This window comes from Drosophila grimshawi, unplaced genomic scaffold (assembly GCF_018153295.1).
Source record: "Drosophila grimshawi isolate 15287-2541.00 unplaced genomic scaffold, ASM1815329v1 contig_1377, whole genome shotgun sequence".
In the NCBI taxonomy this organism is placed as follows: domain Eukaryota; kingdom Metazoa; phylum Arthropoda; class Insecta; order Diptera; family Drosophilidae; genus Drosophila; species Drosophila grimshawi.
This window is the reverse complement of record NW_025062900.1, coordinates 13,561,483-13,584,916: the sequence shown is the minus strand read 5'-3', so window position 1 is coordinate 13,584,916 and position 23,434 is coordinate 13,561,483. Positions and strand designations below refer to the sequence as shown.

Genomic DNA, 23,434 nt, shown 5'->3' with positions numbered 1-23,434 from the left:
TCAATTACAATCGACTTTATTCCGTTATAAATATGATTAAGATAGAAAATATATATGTACTGTCTATAACTCGTCGCTAAACTGCCGCTCGATATGATATTGGCCTAGCAAATAATTCAACAAATACCAGGCATAGCGTGGAAGGACCAAACCAAATACGACAACGACACCGGCTAACTGGTAAATTGGAAACAACAGTTTAATAACAAACAAATTACAATATCCAAACTATACTCACCAAAATCAGACAATATGCCATCCAATATATCAGCCAAAAGGTTATGGTGGCACAGCCACTAAGCAAGGCAGCTGCAGGATTTCGATAATGTACTTGAGGTGCTCCTGCCATTTTCCTTAATTCCACTGGTGTGCACATTTTCTGGAAAATAAATCAAATATAGTATACCATACAATAAATAAATAATCTTAACTATTTTGATTATGCTCTGAGCTGATATTTCTAAAATAAATTTGGTTACTTTAATTGGCAGACTACTTAAATTATCTGAAACTCATGTTAATTTTTTAAATGCATTTAAAAAATATATATATGTGTGATACAAAATTGACTATTTGAAATTCTTGTTATTTTTTTTAAGATGAGTATTTATGGAACGTTATTCAGTAATACAACAAAGTATATAAATTTAAATACTTTTTAGGCAGGTCGAATTTTTCCAAAATCACTATTAATTGTATTTAGTATTTTTAAATCAAATGCTAGTTATTATTTCGTACTTAATCATTACATTTCTGAATTGAATATTACTTCTATGTATATTTTTCTACAATGATAACGTTGACTAATTAAAGGTTAGCAGCCTAATAGGCTTCGTCATCATTTCATTGATTTTCTGTTGCACCAAATCATTTGCTATCCACAAGTCATTATTCTTGCCACTTTTACGATTCCTTAGGGTTTTTTTCTGCTTAGCATTGCATTCTTGTGGCTTGCTTTCAATAATCATATTTTCATCGCTGATTTGCAGTGGCTTATATTTAATATGCCGCTTTCTGTGCTTGAATGGATGAGCTGGCCAAGCAGGAAGCTTTGATATTTTTGGTTTATGCATTTTCCTGAATATACCATTTTCAGATGATTCTTCAGTTAGCTGAGAACTTGCGTACTCTGCAACAAATGATTCCCAGTTGTCCGACTCAGCGCTGTGATTATCTTTAACCTTTAGAAAATCGAACATTTCATTTGCTTGTATATCTGGAGTTCGAAATTCAAAGATGTCCAAAGGTTCCTTTGTAATAGCAGGGCTTAGAAAATGTCTTATAATCTGTCCATTGCAGGTCACATTTTTGGTGAAGGACACCATTTTGGGTAGCATTAACTCACTGCATGCATATTGAACTCGTTCAAAGGATTTCGTTTTCTGACATCCAAGTTGCTTCTGCCCATCTAAAGTTTTTGTATTCTTAAGAGGCTGCACCTCTACAGTTTCTTTGGAAAGTTTAACCTTCGGAGTTGTATATCCGAAACATGATTCGAAATTTGTGGAATTTGTAGAGGATTGTGCCCGTTCCAATTTGACAATTGGTTCGACATCATTTCTAAGTTCATCCGATTTGATAATGCTAATAGTTGATATTTTTTGCTTAGATTCAGATTTTTGTCTTCTTTTAGCTTTTAAGTCCAAGTTCTTTGTGTATCTAGTTTTAGAATTATTGAAATTGGTATCTGTCGATGTATGGTAGATACAGCTGGGCTTGTGGATTCCATTTCGATTTATTGTTGAGGAAGCTTTTGGCAAGGTGTTCTCATTTCGTTTATTCAAGCCACATTTTGGGCAGCACTTTTTTTTGCTGATATTTGGCTTTGGACCCGATGGCTTCATGGTGCCATAGTCTATTTTCTGTGCACCTTTCAAGGGCTTCAGTTCATCGCCATCGCCCGATGCAATTGTTTTGCCCGAGACTGGTACGAATAAATCACTGATTACAGACCACATTGATTGCCTATTTGGCATTTGCCCTGCCGATTCGACTACATCCCCCCTTTTTCGATGAGCACGAAGTTTGCGGCATACTTTGGAATTGTTTCCGTTTTTGGGAAAACGCTTGAAATACTTTGCATCACCTGCTGATTTATTTGAAGAATTTAAAGGCAATTCATTTGACATGTCATTGGAATGATTTGGATCTGACAAAGGAGTGTCTTCTTCAACGTTTTTCGTTGGAGTCTTGTCTTGTCTGTCGCCGGCTTCGGTGATTACTTGAACGGAGGCTGATTGATGGCTTTCAGCGGGTTTGTCCTGTTCGGTCATTAGGGTTAGCTCAGTCATTTCGTTCTTAATTATTGGATTCGTTGGTGTGTTCCACAACATTTTATCCGTACCCTCAATGGCCAGCAGATCGTCGTAGGCGGGCACCTCTCCGCCACGACTGCAGGCCGACTCTGGTCGGGGAGTGGAGCATTTCAGACTGCTGCTGTTGCTCGAATTGCTGCTGGATGCACTGCTGTCCGGCTGCAATGGAGCGATCACAGTAGCGGCCTGAGGATCTGCCGGCGGAGCTGTGGGCTCGTCAAAGGGTGACGATGTGGAGTTGCTGCTGCTGCTTGGTTCCAACTCGAAGTGTTGTGTGCGTGGCAAATACATTCGCTGCGCCATCTGCGATGCGTTGGACTGATGCAGCACAAGCCAGGCGCTGTCCACAACCAGCGCATCCTCCGAGGGTCCATCGTAGCTGTCAAATGGTTCGAACTGACTGACTGCATCAGCGACATGAATATCTTTAGACGCCAAGCCGCCGCCTTTGGCTCGCACTATCTGCTGCCGGGTTGGAATCTCGGAGAGCGGCGGCAGCGGACGGCTGCAGTGTCGAGGTAAAGGTCGTCCAAAGACGTGACGTTGCCGCTTGGAGATGGCGCCACTTGCCACATTCGTAATGGGATGATTCAGTGGTATAAATTCGCTGTAAAAGATCTGTTCATGTTGGACGGGCTGACGCTGGCGCAGATGCACCGGTCGATTGACTATATCGGGTGCAATCGCCTCCAGGTTGGGCATATCACTGCTGGATAGATGCCACAAGGATTCGGTCGTTTTCCGAGCTGGTGTCGATGCTGGCGGTGTGGATGCCTTTGCCTCCGCGTCAATTTCTAGCAAATTTCCTGTGGCTGGATCATCTCCATCCTTGCCTTTGGGCTGCATCCTCTGCGGCTTGCGATAATGTCCAGTGCGACCCACATTAACTTTATTGTTGCTGTATCTGCATTTTGCCACTGACTTGAGTTGTGGCTTCTTGGCGTGCACTAAGCCCGGCTGCGCCTTTTCCTCCTCGGCACGACGTCGCTCCGCTGCTTTCTCCTCCTCATCGCTGGAGGAGCTGGCGTAAGCGCGTGGTCGACGACGTCGTCCGCACACCTTGCACCAAACATCGGGAGTCGGAGCAATGTGCAGGATTGACCGCGGCAGTTTCTCGCATAGACACCAAGTCGGCGTTGTTCCGAAACGGGACATTTTCTTCAGGTACAGCGAGTAGAGTTCGTAGAAGCGAAACATTTGCGAGCAATCGGAAACGATTCGAGGATTTTATTTTATTTCGGTGCGTTGGGAAAACTCCAGAAATTAAATGACTGCTAGCCGTATTCGAAAACGAGCAGGTATCGATTTAAACAGTTTACTGTGTTTTGTTTTGAGAACATAATCTTTTTTTTCAAATACAAAGCAAACTGTGTTGCCCATACAAATACGAAATTGGAGTCCAGGGTATCAAAACTGAGTTCTGAGAATTTGTATGTATTTATCTTGATATGTTAACAATACAAAAAGCTCAAATAATATATGATTTCCCCACTTTTAACAAACTATGAAAACACGACAAATTTTCTTAAAGCATGTGATTCATAAAATATTCTTATGTTTTAAGTTATGATCACAGTTTGAACTTATGCGTATTTCAGATATGTTAATTGAAGTTTTTGATTTGCAAAAGTCGATTTTTCCATCTATTTCGATGATTTCGCGAATTACTATTTCCTTCTTACATTTTTTTGTTTACCTTTAATTAAATTTAAAACATTCACTCACTTTGTGGGGTCTTTCATACATTTACTTAATATTTTTTTATTGTTGTGAAGTCACTGCTAAGCTGAAAGAGCCCAGATTTTTTAAGTTTAATTTGTTTTTGTTTTGTTCAATTCAAAATCCCAAAGTTTATTTCTCGGGACACAAACCCGTTATACCGGCGACATTTTTGGTTGCACTGATTTTTATTGATTGCTTAACTGTGTTAAGGACACACATATGCACCCACATATATACATACACATATGTATGTGTGTATAAGCCAGTTGCATGTGAATCTAAGTGTTTTGTCATGTTAGACATGTTTTTATTTCACAAGTTGAAAACTGAGTGTACATTATGAATTCTTAGTTCAAATTAATGCTATTAGATGATAAATATTAAAAAAATGAATGTGGAATATTTATTTACAAATTAAATTACAATTAATAATTTAATTAAGAACACTAAGACAACTTTTTGTCTACAGTCTAATCGATTATTGTTATTAATCAAAGCACAAATTATTATGCTGCACATCAGTTAGGATTTTTAAAATTATTTTTGTTATTTATATTCAAATTGATTGTTATTATAAATTATTATGCTGAATGTAAAATTATTTTCAGCGAATTCCAACATCTTAAATCGAAGTACATTTAGTATATTCAATTTAATATTTATTCAATATTCCAAGTGTTCTTATTTTTCTATTAATATTATATATTATTTCGGACAATAATTTGAAATCTTTAATAAATTTGCCCGATCGATGCAATTCATGCAGCAAATACTTTTCATATGCTATTGCAATATTTCGCTGGCCAATTCTTTGATAGTCCGCCTGGCTTCAAATCCTCCCTTTGACTTGCAGCACGTAGAAAGTCAAAGAACGCATTAAAAGCGCATTGGCCTCAAAAATTGTGTTAAATGTTGTTGTGCATTTCCGGCTCATTGGATAGCAAAAGGCGTTGCATAGTTTCGAGCGTCCGATGCCCAATTTATATACGAATCCAAGTCTGTACCCAAATCAAGCATAACTATAAATTATAAATCCAAGTCGTTATACGACCACTGTGCACGTTCGTGCGTTCATTTTGAATTGCAAGTCAGCTTTTGAGGATTTATGCGAGTTATTGCCCATAAAAATACTCGTTTTTTTAATATAATATATGTATGGGTCATATTAGTTGTGGACCGTCTATGAACCTATCATATTGCCGCTTAATCGTGCACTGTTTTAAAATGTATGTATATATATTGGAATTACTGCGATAGATACTGATATTGCTGGAGTGGGGGAAAGTGGGTGCAGCAAAATGATTTTGTTGCTGGCGCTGGTATTTTAATGTATTTTCACTGGAATACTTTTAGCGTTCCTCTGCAGCAATTTTTACTTCGTCCTTGCATTCTTCAGTACGTTTCCTTTACGTTTCCTTTACTGTGCTTTTATTTATTAACAATTTTTTGTTTTGGTTGGTAGGTTTTCGCTTTACTGGTTGTTGTTACTTGGCATTTATTGCGCTTGACCAGCATTTAAAACGCAAATGGGCAGCGGTTATTTAATGTGTGCCAGCAATTGGATGCACGCGCACACACAAAAGAGGCGTGGTCGTGGTCTGGCAATGAATTTTCCTGAAAATGCAAAAATCAATCAATAAATGGTTGAAGGACTTTAAAAGCTATCGGTTGAAGTTGCAGTTCTTTTGCACGAGGTTAAGATGCGAGATAGATTGGTTTCTATTGAATGGCAAAGAATTGGCCAAAAAAGGCTTTGTATCCGCTGGTTGCCACAATCAGTTGAGACAGCTTTAGATGCACCTCCTAAGGATTAGACTGAATTTTAATTGAAATTAAAAAGTTTCGCCATTTTAAACTAAAACAATTTCCGCTATGGTTTAGCGTATTTTTCAAGTAAATACACTAAGAAAAATGAGCTTTCTGCGATCAAATAATACATATAAAAGTGAACTGTTTTCTTATTTTAGATTTAATATTAGTTATGCTAAATTAATAAATTCACTTAGATTGGTTATATATAGCATAATTTTCCCATTTCTATCAGATTTAATTTTTTTATTTATGTGAGATAAAAATTGGAAACAAAATGTTCTTTAAAATGCCAAGTATCTTTTACATATTTTGTACAAATAAATAGTTATAAATTTTGCAATAATTGATAGAAAAGTGTTGTTTTTTTTTAAGTGTACACCTCTTGTATTTATTTAGGCAACCCCGCAGGGATTGGGGAGTGGCCTAGCACTTTTTTTCTGCCTGGCTAGCTGGCTGAATCGCCATACAATATAAAAGTCTGCTCCAGCTCAATCCTGCTGTAAGTGTAGCTGCCACGTGACTTGTAAATGTGTGTTGTTTTTTTTTTGTTTGTGTGTGTCTGGGCATGTGGCGCATGCATCAGAAAGCATCTGTGCAGAATGTGCAACGCACCAGCTGTTTACTTATTTAACACTGTTTGTACATTTCATAATTCAAGATGCTACCTGCGAGCGGCATTAAGGGAAAAGTTGCTGTGTTGTTGTGGCACCGAATGTTGCTGCCACGCATGCGTAGCCGTCACGCCCTGGGGCGGTTATGTGTGTTTTGAACGTTACTTCTTTAATAGAATTTTATATGCAGCCTCTGCAGTTTTTCGCTCTGGCTCCGGATGTCATTCGAAGTTTGTTACGTTAAGTGGAAATTGTTGTCAGATGTATTGAAAAGGTACACCGGCTCTGACTCGAGTCTCTTATGTAGTGTGACAACCTTGAAAAGCACTCAACAAATAATGCCACATTCCCACACACACACATACACTTGGCTCGATGCTAACAAAAGAGTTTTTGCATTTGTCCTTTGTTCATAATTATGTAGCTGATTTTTTTTTAGTGCAGAGTGGTCGTGGGAGTTCGCGAGTTCACCATTCAAAGTCCTTTATCCTAGTTTGTACTCTTTGGAAAAAGGCTCCAGCTGGTGCTGATATGATTGGTGTTGATCATGAATACATATACTATAGGAATCCATTAAAAATGATTAAACAGCATTTAATGGTTTTGTGACAGGCAGAAGAATGCATTTCCGACCTAATGAAGTATACACATTCTTGATCAGGAAGCTGAATCAGCTGAATCCAGTTAGCCATATTCCTCTGACTTACTGCACCTCTGTGTGAAAAACAGATCTCATAGGCTATATAAACTAAACCCTTTAAATTTGGAGTATAAATTATCGTCAATCGCGCGCAGAAAAAGTTTACTTTATTTTATCGATAAATGTCCCCGTTTCGCGCATATCCATAATAAATAAATAAAGCATTCAAATTGCTTATATTTCACTAAGGTTCTAGAAAGCCAAAAACAGCTTTCACAAAAATGTTGAGCAAATAAGATTGTTATTTTTGCGGTGCTTTAAAATTTGAATTTAGACGTTTCGATCTAATTTTCGATCTAATGTGTTCATTATTTCATTTTCCTGTGGAGCGAATATTATATAAAGGCGTCGTGATTGCACACAAAGTGCTTATAGAATACGCTTAATGCTGTTTTGGCCCTTTTATGGGCCGATGGTTTGCTGGTTTGCCATTCAAGTGCTGAGGCTTTGTTGGTTGGCCAGCAACTTCCGTTTTCATAAAAGTGCCTCGAAAGGTAATTGTTTAAAAATATATTTCATTTTATTATGGCGCACTGCTGCACAGTTACTCACCCCCAACGAGCATATTCTCAAACAGACACCGGTACACACACACACACACACACATACACACGCACACCCAGTCTGTCTAGTCATGTGTGTTTGTATTCATGTATATTGCTGCAGTTTTCCAAAACTAACCAGCAAAATTTGCTGCTGTTGCGGTTTATTTTGTGTTGCAAAAATATGCAGAGGCATTCTGCCCCAGCAACCTGAACTACTATATGCCCTGTGTACTGTGCACACCCTGTATATAGTCAGTCGCATCTCGCCTCTCCCCCTTCCCGTTTAGAATGCTCACTTGCACAATGTTGAGCTTGACTTTTTGTTGGCTGTGCCTGGAATTTTGAGTTTGTTGTGTGGCTTGTTATTTTAGCCAAAAGCTGTTAAATTGCACAAAACAAAACAGAAAAACAGCAGGGAGTCTGGCTGTGTGTGTATTTTAAGAGGTGGCTGCAATGTGCATTTAGCTCTGGCAGTCGACTGAACATGTGCGAAATATCTGACAACAACAACTCCCACTGAAATCCTATGCACATTAGGCCATAAATATTAGAGTCAGTGTCAAAAGGAATATGTGCGTGAAATACTTCTCAGATAACTGCGTGGGACTTACAAGCAACTTAACGAAAACTTCTCCTTGGCTTAAGTGCAAAAATTTTAACGAGAATCGGTGTGCTTTGCATTTCAAATGGTTTTGTTTAATTGCAAGCAAATCTTGCATATTTTAATAAATTTCATTTCACTCTAGAGTATAATCATACACATAAATATGTGAAATTAGGAGAATAAATTATTTAAACTTGAGGTAAAATATAATTACCTCAGACTTAGTCCCTATGTAGAAAAACATGTTAAGCGCTCGTCTTAACTAATTGAATTTAATACAAATATGTTAATTTATATATCAATCACAATATTACATATTTTTTGCAAACATTTGTCAAATATTTTCTACTTTGACTAGAGGTAAGCTGGCGCCAACGAAAGACACACTTAAATCACCAAACAGTAATCAATATTTAAATATTATTTTTAATTTTGTGGATATCGACATGTTGGCATTTATAACCCTAGTTGATTTTGTATAATAAATGTGTAGAGGTAGATAATAATAATATCAGAATATTGTAAAAAGCAAAAGCTTACAAATTACTTACCTGAACTTTAAAGAAAGTTCGTAATCTTGAGTTATGGCCCTTCGTTAGCTAGCCGCTTTGTATGTATTTTTTTTAAGGTATGTTTTTTTTTTCCATAGATTTAGCTCGCGAAAGTTTTCCATTTTTAATTTAGCCAAGAAAAATAATTAAAATATCTTTACAAGTTGAACACTCATAATACGAGTAACTACAAATACTTTAATCAAAAGGATGAAAGTAAATATAAAGAAAAAAGAGAAATACGATTTTTTCCAGCCCATTTTTAAAAAGCCTTTCAATGGCAGTGGCTCAAAGGCTGCTTTTTATGTGTGTGTGGATGAGGTATATGTATAAAAAGTTCGCTGCCTTTGCGAAAAAACAGTTTCCCATTATTTATTGCACGTAAAGCGCTGCTTATGATGTGGTAAAAAAAATTGTGCAGCTAGAAGCTACGCGGCAGATTGGCGTTGAACATTGAACTATGCGGCGTATACGCAATTTTGTTTCTTCACTTTCAAGTTTGTAGCGCAAGAGCTGTTCGCATTCTATCTGACCGCCTGCCTTGGAGTTGGCTTAACTTTTGGCTACTCAACGTATCGGACCGTGCTTATTTGTTATGAAAGTGCCTAGCAGGATGCAGTACCGAGAAGGAGAGCAACAGATTTAGATTAACGTCCATGAACGCCCTTTTGACTTCTGCCAAATGGCAAGTCAAGGCAATGCAAAAAGGCGTGCGTCCTTTGCTCGACTTCAATTCCAGCCAGGCACTAGTTTATTTCCTTTGTGTGTGCGTCGGTGTTTGTATATGTTTACCACTACTTATGTACCAGGAAGCTGTTGGCTTCCTAAACGGATATGCTGACTTCAAATAGAGTGTGTTATTTTTTTTTTGTTCATCCTAAGCTGCATTCTTTTATGCCATTTTTGTGCCATTCGTTGTTATTGTAGTTGGTGTTGCTGCTTGCCAACAGGGGCGCAGGCTAAGTTGGTGATTTCTCATAATAAAGCAGGAGGATTGAATCTGAGAATCTGTTCGCAATTGTCGGTCTGTGACTGCACAGTGGATCTGGTCTCTGATTTTGCAAGCTAAAATTGTGATTGTGGTATCTTAAAAAGAAAACGTACTTTTTCTATGCTGTACTACATTTATAGACTACATTGTCTACTAAATGCTCAATAACTATTGAAAGACAATATTGAAATAGTTTTGAATATCAATAGATTTTTCTGTTATTGAGTTGAGTATTGCAAAAATGCGAATTTAATTTTAGTTTTATTATTTTCTTTATGTAATAGATTCCAACTCACCATTCATCTTACTTATGTCTAGGGAACGACAGGTTACAAGAAAAACTATTGTATTACATTCCAGTAATTTGATATACTATGTAATTGTGTTTTAAATTGTGTCACATCATTTTTTACATAAGTCAACAACAGTGCAGCTTATATTTAGCTGTGAACACCTAACAATCTGACAGCATTGGCAACTACCTTTAAGAGTCTTTGCCAACCTGGGTAAATATTTACCAAACGGCCACTGCAAGTTGAACGTTTTTCAACACATTTTAGCTTGCATCATGGGCTGCTGTGGCAACCCAAAGGCAAAGTGCTTATCGGTTTGTGTTTGTGTTTTTTATGTGCAGCTCCCTCGTGTAATGGATCCTTTGATCTAGTTATTATATGTTGGAAACTGCTCAATCTCTAGCACCATAAATCATATGCAATAACTTTTGCCAGCTAAAAAGAATTTAAGAAATTGCTGCTAAAGCAAAATCCGTAAACTTACTGCTTGACATAACTATGAGATAAATTTAAACGGGGAGTACTTGCTGATTACCTTAAATAGGTGCTCATCTATTTAGCATAATTAAAGCTGAAGTGAAGTAAAATAAAATAAAATAAAAAAAAATTAAAATGAAAATATGAAAATGTTGTGCAATGTAAAATAATTTCGTTTATTATAACACGCAGAGGCAACGTTGGTGGCGTTGGCGTTGGCGTCGACACCAAAGACAAAGCCTGACTGCGGCTGCACACCGTAATCACACCCAGACCGAGACTAGCTCACCTGTCCGTGCTGACAGTTTGCTCAACCCGCACCCCACCTCTGCCACCACTGTCGGGCATTTAATCTCGGCAACATTTCCTTTTTGGCTGGGAGCCTGTGGTACGACATTTCCTTCCAGTGGCCAGCGACCAACGAGCAGCCAGAGCGAGTTGTCCCCTTGGACTGCGACAGCCCTTTGCCGTTGTCGAAAACAAAAATTATCCGTGCAGTAAAAGGGCCAAAGGATGTGGCAAGTAACTACCTGGCTGCAGTCGCAAGTTCCAACACAACCACTTCTCTCAATCTACCCATCTAGCACTTCCTACCCATAACCCACTATCTGCTACCTTTTGCCATCTACCATGCAGTAAAAATTCGCTAATGCGCAGCTAATTAAGTTCAAAGCCTGGCTCCGGGCCTCGTTGCTGTTGCCATAGTTGGTTGCTGTGCAGCTGTCTCATGCAGTTGGCAGCTTAATAACAGTTTTGAGCAAGTCGAGAAGGCCCTTCTGAGCGGCGTTCTGTACTGAATTAGTATGCTAATTTGACCACTTATGTCTATTATTATTTTCATTATATGAAATTTTAATTTATTCGAGGTCATATTGGCAGTGTTGTCAAATTTATAATTTAAATAATGTTTAGAAATATTTCTTAATCGCATGATTGAAAAGTCTTAATAAAAGTGTTAAGCTGTTGTTAATTTGTAGCTGTTAAAATGTTCCTGTTGCTTCTGTTGTTGTAAATGCAACAAGTAATCATAAAAAGTTGAAATATTTACTGGGTATTATACGACCCTGTAAATCACAACTTGACGCAGCTGGGAGAACATTTAATTTATGGGTAGCCTGTTTTAGGCACCATTAAAAATGCAAATACATAATTTGCTTGTCGCAAAGGCTGCTGCACAGTGGACTTCACTTCATCAAGCACATTAGGAAAGTTGTGCGACAATTTTTATTTAATTTTTTTTTCTTCCGTCGTCGCCTAATTTATATGCAGACTGTATTTTTTGTGACTTTAGCTTCATACAACAATCATATACAAATTGCCAGCAGGGAGTGTGGTGTTTTAGACTGCGCTGTGTGCGTTGATTAAATACTTTTGTCAGTGGTTCTTAAGTGACACTTAATGAGTGCAGTTTGAGGATGGCAATTTAGTGGGCGCGGTTAGCTTATGCACAGCAAGAACTAACTAACTAAAAACTAGAAAACTTGCTCTTGCCACGCAATCAACTTGAAATGCAATGAGTCCCGCACCATTGCGACTCTGGTCAGGCAGTTAGGGAACCACAATTTCACAAAACTCGTATATTTATACCCTGAACCAATTAAAAATGTTTAAAAAGGGTATGCTAATATTGTGCAAATGTAGGCAATAGGCTCTAGAGTTTGGAAATTCTAATATATGTGCTCGCTTACGAGCGCATATCAAGGTTATTTGAAGTTGTCGATAACTCTTTCGGGAATATCGATATGAATCGACTTTCGATAGCAAACAATTTTAAAGGAATATTCTTGCAATTAATACTAAATATTATTGATCAACTGCAGACACAAGAGAATTATCCCAAAATGAATCTCATATTGATCTCATTACTATCCGCCGGCGTAAGCATTTTCTGTAAATGCAATAATCCTGGTTTCAGGGTCTCTCGTAGTCGAGCTCACTCGAGTACAGCATTCTAGCTTGTTGTATTTTGCAGCTGTTGATAAAAGTGTCCTCTTAACAGCCGTCTGGTGGCGATTGGAATTGCTCTGTTGTCTTGTGGCATTGCCGCATTGTCGTTTGTCTGATGAGTTTTTAAGCACAAACAATAACAACGCACAAATGCAACAACTACAACAAGTGATATCCTCGAATCATGCTATCATGCTATAATGCACAGCTTTTCATTCGAGTCTGTGGCCATTTTAGTTGCGTAATTGTATTAAGTTCCATTTACAAATGCAAATGTTTTGGAATCTGTCCGACTGGTCTAATAATTTCGGCTAATTCCGAATTGGCATTTGTTTGCTGTGTCTGCCAAAATTTGTATATTGTATTTAATATGCAGCATGCATACAGAATTCAGTAAACTTTAATTGGAAATTGCTGCGAATTTGGCTTAAGTTAAAACCCAAAATAAACTTTCTACGGATTTTCAGCAAACTGAATGGAATCTATTTACTAATATTTAAATTTATTTTAATTTTGACATTTCACTTAGCTGATACCACTAAAGAAAATTGGAAATTTTCGGAAAATAATGAAAAAAATTGGATAAAATGTGTTGTCATTTGATAAATAGAAGGCTTGCTCGAGATTTTATATAATAGTTATTTATTAATGGTATCAATAATGAAAATTATTGAAAGACACACCATTAGAACATTGTTTACATCATTGGTAAAGTATTAATTTTTGCAAAGAGTGCTTATAAATAAAATAAACTATTGTCAAATAGTGTACATTTTATGGACGATATATAAATGTACTTCTACAAATTATAAGCTACTTAAAAGTCATAAATGTAGTGTAATAGTGTAAAAGTGTTTTTCCGACAAATCGAAACCAAACAGTCTGAACTGATTACAAATTCAGGTGTGCGGCCAGCTAAAGGCCTAATACGAAATGGCCTAAAACAAAACATGATTAAAAAGCCGCTTAGCATCAAAATGTTCATTTACCTTTGGGTGTGGCTGTAAGGATAAACGAAGGGACGAGAGCGAGGATAGCATCGAGGATAGCATCGATGACATGTGAAAGTTTGTGTCACATACTGCCGCTACTCATTAATTTAAAATTGGGTAACAACAACAAGAACAAGCTGTTGCAATGTTATTGCGGCTGCCTCATGACAATGCCCCACACACGAGACACGTGCGTGAAATGGCCCTGACACGATATTGAGCACTTTCAGCGCCGACTGACAGGCAGCGATTGCCGCAGATGCCGCTGATTGGCCAACCCAAACAGCCCCTAGCCAAAGCTTATGCATTAAATCACTAAAGCGTATGACAGGATTATGCTTACAGCCTTATATAAATCATTTCCGACTCTATGGCAACTCCATGCACGAGGCTCGCCTGGCTCACATTTCTGCGCTACATTATTGTGCACAGTGTTGAAAAAGTCGATCAAATCGTTTTCAAAACTAACCAAATTTAACATTCATTTCAATGCTTTTTGTTTTCCTATTTTCTTTTTTGTTTTGTATATGTACAGAACGACCGATTTAGAGCTGGGCTAATGACAGCCAAAACTTTTTGGGTGCATTGTCAACATTTGGTTAACTTTAAAATAATAATAAAAAAAAGGGCGCCCTAGCATATCCCCAGGCGCGCGCATTGTTGCCAGTGTTGCAAGCGCAGCACAAAAATGCCAGATAATCGCCAGCTAATACAATGAATGACCGCCCCCGGATGCGGATCCATTCGTATTGCCATTAAATTCAATTACATGACAATAACGTGGCGCTTATGGCGCTGCGGTCCACGAAAAATTGAATATAAAAATAAAGCTGCTGCTGATAAAAACTGCAAGCCAAAACTGAACTAAAGCTCCTGTGCCGCGTGCATAACTGAAAGACCCACAAAGGGACACAAAGGGAGAGAATGTGGGGCGAGTGTGCCACCAACTATCGGCGAGAAATTATGATTAGGTTTTGGTAAAGTTTTCGACACAGTCAGCAGCCACTTGAGAGCTGCCACACTATACACTTTGCGGCACCATTGCTATTCGAGCGTGGACAAGTCAAAGCATGCGGCATGCAGCATGCAACGTACTCACTTCGCAACAATAGAGTCTAAATTCTGCAACGTTTGCATTTCACTCTTCAGTCGAATGGTCCACTGCTCATTGTGTGTGCTGCTTTGTGTAATCGCTTCATAATGCGCCCCAAAATTATGATAATTTTCTCTTTTGAATGCAGCAGCTTTTTGGCTAACAAGTTGTTGGCTGCGACAATCTGTACAAAAAAAAAAGGCATAAACAGTGCTTCGTCTGTTCGCAGGTTTTAAGCGAATACCATTCAAAAACATTAAATTCAATTTAAGAATATTTATTGGGGAGCTTGGTTATTTTAACTATGTTCGTCTAAATTTGTTGTCATTTTAATGCTAATAACTTCTTAAAAGATTTCACTTCAAGCATGCGAGGAAGAATTCATATATTTTTGTTAACCATTTTAATTTTTTCACCAGCACTTTTATTTATACAATAAGGTTATTAATATACTTTTTGCGTAGGTGACTTAAAACAGAAACAACAATTTCTGTAGTAGAAATGTAGAATATATTTTGCACATTCAATTTGATACAACGATTTCCTCTCTGACCATAATCAGTTTTCAAAACATATATTTGTAAGTATTTACATAATATTACCATTGCCATTTAAGTCAGCAATTTGCATATATATTTTTGTAAGTGTGTGGCCAGAAGTACGCCATAAATGTTATTGTTCCCGGAACGGCTTCTCTCCACCAGCAGCAAGTACATTTTGGACAAAAAGGCAATTTGTCACAATCACAATTATTACACACACAAAATGAAAGACATTTGAAAACCAAGCAGCTGGAAAACAAGCCAAGACAGCTCCAGGGCCTACTAAATAGGGATTTTGGGGGTGAGGTTTCTGTTCTGACAAGTCCTAACGATGTTAGTGACCATGCACAATGATGCAGCAAACATGCTCCAAATGTATATATATATATATATTTGCAGGATAGGAAAGGACACCTGGAGTTGACACAAAACGTTATTCTGCCACATTTTGTCATAATTTTTAGTTAATTTCAAAAATGCAAATCATCGATGCCAGGCAACCGGCTCACGCACAGTACGGGCTTTTGTTCTTGTGCATTCTGCTCCCGGTCCTGGTTTTGGTCGAGTGTCAGCTTTTTGACAAATTTTGGCATCATTGCTCATTGGATGCACGCTCGTTAAAACTATGCAATATTTCATGGGCCGTTTCGTGTTGAATTTCCATTTTGTTACTGCTAGCATATTCAAATTGTTGCCACCGGGCTTCCGTAGTGGTCCTTGATGCTTACGGACAAGTTTTCTCTTTGGTTGGCTTGCAGAAAAGTTATTGGTGCTTTGTTTTTCGGCCATGAGCATACAAAGTTCCGTTCTAGCCTTTTGGAGTTGAGTGAACATATTTTTCAGAGTTCTATTAACTGTTGTTCCCTTATTGATGTTTGTCAGGATGTGGGAAATGTTCAAACTGTTTCAAGATGGTCTTGATTAAAGTGCTGCTATCGATATTGGTGTCGAAGGTGCTCAGAGGACGTCTCCTTAACCAACCACTCTTGGCCAAAATATTGGTACTTTGCTGTTTTTCAATAAAATCAGATTTAACTGTTAAGGGTAATTCTATAGATAATGAATAATAAACATCTCATAGTCAGCTCATCTTTAATATATTAAATATATATATTAATTAAAACTGTGTATTTTAGTTGTAATTTAAGAAAATATGTACAATTATTTTGTGAGAATTATATTGTTTGAGCTATAAAATCAGAAATATTTTCAACTCATCATTTGACTAAAAAACAATCGGAAATTTGAAAGAAACAAATATTTAAGCTCGCAATGAGTAAGCTGTTGATATGCGCTGGAAGCTTTAAGCTTTGGACATTGTTGTTGTGTTGTCGTTGATCAAAGCCGGTTTTGGTAAGATGTCTTGTTGCATTTTGCATAAAGTTTTTAACACAATTTGCCTCGTTGGATATGATGGGGCAACAAAAAGGCAATGACAACAACACAAACTGGTCGATCAGCGCAGCACATTTAAAAAGTATTTTCCACAAGCTCAAAGCGAACAGTTGGCTTTGAGACGGTGACGCGTGCGCACAACGGAAAACGGAACGGTAAATAGTGCAGCTTTGAAGTGAAACGAGCGGAATTGAAACGGTGTTAAGTGCCAGGCATTATCGAAAAAAAATGAGATTAAATATTGTAAAATTGATGCAAGTGAAAAGTGACATTTTAATTGAGTGAAGTCTTTCAACATACTTGTGTATTTAAATATTGAAATACTTCTCTTTGCCCACAGGTACAACTGTTAATAATTACAAAATGGCGGCTATGAAAATTTGCATATTCGCGCTGCTTGTGGGTAAGTGGAAAACACTTAATTGCATATGCCAATTAGTGAATTGGTATCAGACATCAACATAATGAACAATTTTATTCAAATATTCGGTTGAGATCGCCATCAATTTGCCTTGAATTGAGTACCAGCTGAAACTGTACAGCGGCAAATGCATTTTAATAGCTCCGAATACATTTTAACTCATAATTCAACTGCAAAATTCAACTGTCGACAACAGAATTTAAGCAATATGATTGGTTTTCATGCTTGTGTTCATTTACGCGTAATATATTAAATTGAACAGACATATGTGGACAGCAAATAAATGAATATGTTACAACACATTTACTTTATTTTAATTCACATCTGACTAATGTCGTTTTTGCTTTTGCTTTTGCTGTTGCTGTTTAACAGTTTCCACAGACAGAAATTCAGGCATTTTAGTCACCATATGCCTGGTGTGGCAGCTCATTAAATATTGGTTGCCGCCCACAATGGCCAAATACGACCTTTTCAGCGGCAACACACATTTAAAATTGTATTTTGTTAATTGTCTTGTTTAATTGATATGCAAGCAACTGTTGCATATGTGGGTGTTAAACATATTTTGTAATCATGTTAAAATAACCATGAACATTATTGGCAATTGTTTGCGACCCACCCAAAATGAAATGTGCAAATAATTTGGCGAATGTGGAAATATTATTGTATAATTATTGCAGAATGGCAACTAGCTGGTAAAATTAGAATAACGTGACAATAATAACAGAAAAGAATAAATATGCAAAATAAATAAATACAAATTTTATTGGGCATCTATGCATTTGAAAATTTTGATTAGCATATTTATATATGTATGTGTATTACTTGTATAAATTTGAAAAATAAAATAAACCTTTTGAGCGCAGTCTAGACAATTTCAATGCGCTCCATTAATTTACCTAACAGTTGAATGAGCGACTTGAAAAAGTGTTTGCAACTTGTTTATTTTTAATCTTGTTAATGTTCAATGAACTTAACACGCATGTTTCACGCACATTTATTTCTGCGATGACAGCCACAACACCCACAAAAACTTGCTGACTCGAATTCATTTCGACGAAAGCGCAAAAAAACGTTGGTTTTCTTTTTTTTTTTTTGTGAAATTTCAACACGGTGACAGGCAAAGGCACTCAATTAATCTAGTTTAACCGGACTGGCAGCCAAGAGTCAAAGGGGCCGGGACCGAGGCGACAGTGGTCGGAAAGCGGTATTCTATGCCAAACTTGTTGATAAACTGTCAGATCGACGTTTGTATCACGTAAAAAACTCAAACCGCAAAGCCGACAACTAAGCGACTCTGCATGATGGCAAAAAAAAAAAAAAACGCACATGCAAAGCTACATTTGAAGAGCAAACTACAGGCTAAAAGTATATAGCCGAAAAAAAGCTAAAAAGATGTCGCCTAGTTGCTGACAAATTTGATGGCATCCGAACGCAGCTAGCGCAGCTAGAGTATAGCCAAAATCAACTACGAAAGTCATCGCGACTTTTCTGCTTATTTGGTTTTGTTTTTCTTTTCTTTTTTCTTCTTTTTTTTTTGACCAAGTCGTCTACGAAACGTGTTTCAATGACAAGCCGCAACAGCAGCAACAACAACAACAACAACTTGTTTCTAGTTGCCTGACACTTTACGCACTAATTGCTCGGTGGAATTGTTTCTTTATTATCGTTTAATCGAATGTCAGACAGCCGCATTCACAATCACCCCCCCCGTCCAGCAGAAAGCCACTTGTCGACATTATTGTGTGCTGTGTGTTGTGTGTCGACTTCAAATTGAATTGAATTCGCCATTTCTTGCAATTGTTTGCCTTGGTCGTGTGCTGTTGTTTTCTTTTTTTTTCGCCATGTTGCTGATTGAAGTGGTTTACCTTGAAGTGCATATTGTTGCTCATTCTGTGTCGGAAGCGGATGACTGACTCTGCATTGCTGTTGATTGAACTGTGTGAACCAGTCGCACCCATGGACACTCTTTGCCTTGGCTTTGTATCTGTATTTGGTGGAAAAACAGCTGATGTCACTTGGGAAACAGCTGTTTTTGTGAATATTGATTGAAACATGCTGAGGTGATCAACGCAACTTTCACTTTTAAGGTCGCCCAGCCAATTTGCCTATGTCGCAATCCAGTCAGTCCATAAGACATACTCAATCGGCATATATTAAGTTGGTATAACTGGTTTCAAGCGTCTGAAAATGAAACAAATATAAATAATTAACGCATACACTTAACAAAATTATGGTTGTAGTAACCGGCCGGCATTAAAGCAAATGAAAACAAAAGATAAACCTTAAGTGATTTTAACTTTAACACATTTAAATTATTAAAATGTGTAAATATTGAGCGTACTTAAAATATTAATACATTTTTGAGGATAAGCTCTATTAATACCTGTTCATTGTGTTAAATCAATTGACGCAGATTAAACGATAAGAGCAAAAGGTAAATACTCAATTCATAGCAAAAAAAATATTAGAAAAAATGTTAAATGTAAATAGTGTGAACAATGAAATTTATCAGTATCATAATTAAATTATTCACGTTAGATATAATATTTATCGGTTTTGATATTATTTATTCAGCTAGGGTATGTAAATAAATTAATAAACACATGAGTAAATAAACTTATAAATGTTTTTTCGTACAAAAATCGATATTTATTGATATTTACAGGCAAAACTAGCTTATTGTAAAATGGTACTATAATATATAGGTTAAGACTCTTTATATACTTGAAGAATTTTATACTTAATATTTTGTATATATCTCCTCTTTCTTTTTGCATAGGGACAACTCTTGCTCAGCGCAGTAATTTCCGTGTTGGTGCTGGTCATCCGCCATCCCAGCGCCACTTGCCACCAAGGACGCGTGATCCCGTCCAGGAGGCGGCAGTGGAGCCCAAGCGGAAACAGGCACAGGCAGCAGCCGCGTACGAAGCCACCGAGGAGTGCCCGGAACCAAATGGCTTCTATCCGGATGGCAAGCAGTGCGACAAATACTATGCGTGCCTGTAAGTTGCATAGTTGCATATGTGCATGATTATTAAATTGGAATATTTGATGTTTATGTACGATAAAGTTACATTTATTAAATCACGTCTTCATATACACAAGTAAATAGCTATTTATCCTTGGCAGCAGGCAGCAGGCAGCTGATTTGAACATCCAGTTGAGAACACCTAGGGGATTCGATTTGCTTCCTGTGGCCAATGATGTGTATAAATGCGCTGTGCTTATCTTTCGCACCATTGGGCCCCCAAGTGAGCGTAATCAATAATTCAGCTGTTCTACGAAAGTGTTAAAATGTGACTGAATCCAGTTGACGTGTTAACACTTTTGGGATATTCAAATTAAATGCGCACATACACTGGCTTAAATATTGTAAACACGGATGTACTCTGTTGCCAGGATTACTCTTATAAAAATATACTTGCATTTTTATTTGGTTAGTTTGTTTTTGGCTCACTGGCTATAACTTGATTGGTTTATTTAATTACAGGGATGGTGTGCCGACGGAAAGGCTGTGTGCGGACGGAATGGTCTTCAATGATTACACACCCATTGAGGAGAAATGTGATTTGCCGTATAACATTGATTGCACCAAGCGCTCCAAGCTGCGTGAGTATGAAACCAAAGTTCTGTGTTTTTTTTTTGTTTGTTTCTGTTTTTTTTTTTCAAAATTGTTTTCAGTATGCAGAGCGTGTTGTTCAGCGGCAAACGCGATGAGGAATCCCACGCTTTGGGCCGTATTTAAACCTGACCAAAATAAGTCCAATAAACGCGATCCGTGCACGCACTTATTTGCTCGTTACTCGTACAGTTGCTTTAAAAATTCAAGAAAACAAGAAAACACATGAAAACCAGAGTTATTTAATATGCAAACGGCATAGCCTCTGAGGTGGTTAACCCAAATTGTTGTCGTCAATAGGTCTTTGTGGTCTTGGTTGGAGTTAGAGCTGGGATTTGTTTTGGTGCTTCAGTTTTATTTTATCTATTTCTTGGTAGACTTGCTTTATTTGTGATTTTATTATTTTATTTTGTCACGCTCCGTATGGCTTTATGTGGACCCGACACGTGGTCTTCAAGTGCTCTGCCATCTTCCGCATGACAGCTGAAAAATTGACGTCAGTCCTAATGCTAATTGGCATGGTATTGCAATCAAAGTAAAGAGGCTTAAATGTTAGTGCATTTACAGTTTTCAATTTCCAATTGTGCAATTACGGAACCATTCCTTGAACTCCATTATATTCTCATCAAATATGCAAATATCACGTGGAATTGTATTTGGTCCAATTAAAACTGGGTTCCTATTGCATTGTCTGTGTGTCTGGTTAATATTCTTTCTTTTTTGTGTCAGGCACTCTAAATAATCTATTTTAGTCTAACCAAGTGTCCAGCCTTCCAGTTCTAAGATACTTTTATGCACATATATGCACTCTGTTGGCCATTTTGTAGTACTTTGCATTGTTGCCAAACTGTTGTGGCAATAAACTTCTCCTCTAGAGCATAAAAAAGTCTTGGCTCGGAATGTGCCTGGGACACAGCAAACTGGACTAAGAAATAAACCACAAACGAGGTCTCGTAGAAATTGCAGTAGTTTTGAAATAAAGCACATTGCAACAACTGCAAAATAATGGAAATTTTAACCAAAAAGGTTTCAACTTTGGATATAGAATTCAGATATTCAAAATATACATTTCATACAAAAAAGAATTACATGTGCATTTGCTGCCTTGTTATTGTTATTCATTCCTGGCATGAAAATATATTTTATGCAGTTTTTCTGATCTAAGCTTGTTTGAGATATGCATAGTCTTGTTAATTAATTCAAGGGCTATATTCTGAATATAGAAAGAGAGAGACTTTTGAATTTATGAGCCAAGCTCACCCCAATGATTTTTATAAATTTAAGTTCGTTAAGAGTGTTTAAAATTTACAAAAAATAAATGGCACTGAAATATGTTGGTAAATAAAAGAACTAACTAGGTAAATGCATATTATATGTCTTATTTTTATAAATAATATACATATTTATTTATTTATATGTATTCAAAAGTTAAATTTTCAATTTAAGAGCAGAGCTCACTAAACTAACTGCTGACTAGGCTAAGAAAGACTTTATTGCATATTGTAATTCAATTCATTTAATTATTAAATTAACTACATTTAAATAAAATGTCCGCAGAAACTCCACAACCATCGCAGCACTGTCCAAGGAAGAACGGTTACTTTGGCCATGAGAAGCCCGGTATATGCGACAAGTTTTATTTCTGCGTCGATGGACAATTCAACATGATCACGTGTCCTGGTGGCCTTGTCTTCAATCCCAAAACGGGCATCTGTACGTGGCCCGATGAGGTTGGCGTCACTGGCTGCAAATCGGAGGACATCTTCGAGTTTGAGTGCCCCAAGGTGAACGAGAGCATTGCCGTCACACATCCACGCTACGCGGATCCCGACGACTGTCAGTTCTTCTATGTGTGTGTAAATGGCGATCTGCCCCGTCGCAATGGCTGTAAACTTGGCCAGGTGTTCGACGATGATAACAAAATGTGCAATTGGGCACGCTTTGTGCCGGATTGGTAAGTTTAATAAGCGCACAAAATGCAAAAACAACATATTGAAATTGCGATTTGATATTTTTTTTAGTGCTGACTGGTATAAGGATCGCTTTAGCGATGCCGAGCTGTATGATCTGGAGAATCCTAAGCCAAAGTCAACGACCACCAAAAGGCCAGCACGAGTGCGTGGCGCCTCCAGACGTCGGCCGCAGTCGAAGGTGGTCAAAGAGGAGGAGCCCGAGGAGGAGTAGCAGGTGGAGTAGCTGGCTAAAGTGTCGACTGTTTAGTTGTAAGTTTGTCATTCCTGATTACGAATAAACAGACCTTTTCTGCATACTTTCCAAGTTGACATTCTATTGTTAAAGGCCTTTTCTGCATATGTTCTAAGCTGAAATTTAATTGTCAAAGGACCTTTTAATTTTCTGCATTCAACTGTTGAGCTGAGTATTTATTTATGTGCTAAGCACTTAAGCTTATTTTACAAACTGCATAAATATTCTTTATTAGCCATGCAACAATGCCAAGAAATATGTTCCAATCTGTTTCCAACCCTGCCAACGTTTAGGTCAACAACACGCAACCCATATGCGTTCAGATTCTCTGAACACAATACTAGATGCTGCCAGAATAACATAATTTGAATGCGCAACCAGACGACAGCATGGAGAATTCCATTCAAAAGGGATTTCCCCCCTTTACTTGCCATACTTCTTCAAAACAAAATCAATGCATATATTTCTTTCCATTTCTCTCGCGCATAATTCAATTTGCCGTTGAGCATGCACAAAAGTATGCAACAGAATAGCAACAGCTCGACACTCACAGACACACACACACTAACACACGCACACACACACACTCACACACA

General features: G+C 37.5%; 2 protein-coding genes across 4 annotated transcripts; one reads left to right on the top strand and one right to left on the bottom strand.

Moving 5' to 3' along the window:
• Window positions 1–4: 4 nt before the first annotated feature.
• On the bottom strand, window positions 5–3,585 carry LOC6562960. Of its 3 annotated transcripts, none has more exons than XR_006246595.1 (3): window positions 739–765; window positions 239–379; window positions 5–177 (listed from the first exon to the last, which is right to left on the bottom strand). XR_006246595.1 is itself a non-coding variant. In XM_032736648.2 (2 exons), exons 1-2 carry the CDS (start codon window positions 3,510–3,512, stop codon window positions 1,231–1,233), a joined length of 2,187 nt encoding a protein of 728 aa, XP_032592539.1. In that variant the 5' UTR covers window positions 3,513–3,584; the 3' UTR covers window positions 1,181–1,230. The 3 variants fall into 3 exon arrangements, 1 of the variants encoding a protein (XP_032592539.1); XR_006246594.1 differs by having other exon boundaries at window positions 11–177; window positions 750–3,585; XM_032736648.2 differs by lacking the exons at window positions 5–177; window positions 239–379; window positions 739–765 and adding exons at window positions 1,181–1,250; window positions 1,346–3,584.
• Window positions 3,586–16,682: 13,097 nt separating this feature from the next.
• Window positions 16,683–22,902, top strand: LOC6562961 (protein obstructor-E). Its single transcript, XM_001988229.3, has 6 exons — window positions 16,683–16,745; window positions 16,931–16,993; window positions 19,794–20,016; window positions 20,505–20,623; window positions 22,191–22,587; window positions 22,655–22,902. Exons 2-6 carry the CDS (start codon window positions 16,954–16,956, stop codon window positions 22,815–22,817), a joined length of 942 nt encoding a protein of 313 aa, XP_001988265.1. The 5' UTR covers window positions 16,683–16,745; window positions 16,931–16,953; the 3' UTR covers window positions 22,818–22,902.
• Window positions 22,903–23,434: the final 532 nt, after the last annotated feature.

Excerpts from the sequence above, each read along its gene's own strand:
- LOC6562961 (XM_001988229.3), top strand. The coding sequence starts at position 16,954 with ATGGCGGCTATGAAAATTTGCATATTCGCGCTGCTTGTGG. Across the intron at positions 16,994-19,793 it reads CATATTCGCGCTGCTTGTGG|GGACAACTCTTGCTCAGCGC; the intron begins GTAAGTGGAAAA and ends CTTTTTGCATAG. Across the intron at positions 20,624-22,190 it reads CACCAAGCGCTCCAAGCTGC|AAACTCCACAACCATCGCAG; the intron begins GTGAGTATGAAA and ends AAATGTCCGCAG.
- LOC6562960 (XM_032736648.2), bottom strand. The coding sequence starts at position 3,512 with ATGTTTCGCTTCTACGAACTCTACTCGCTGTACCTGAAGAAAATGTCC. Across the intron at positions 1,251-1,345 it reads ACGAGTTCAATATGCATGCA|GAACCTTTGGACATCTTTGA; the intron begins GTGAGTTAATGC and ends GCTATTACAAAG.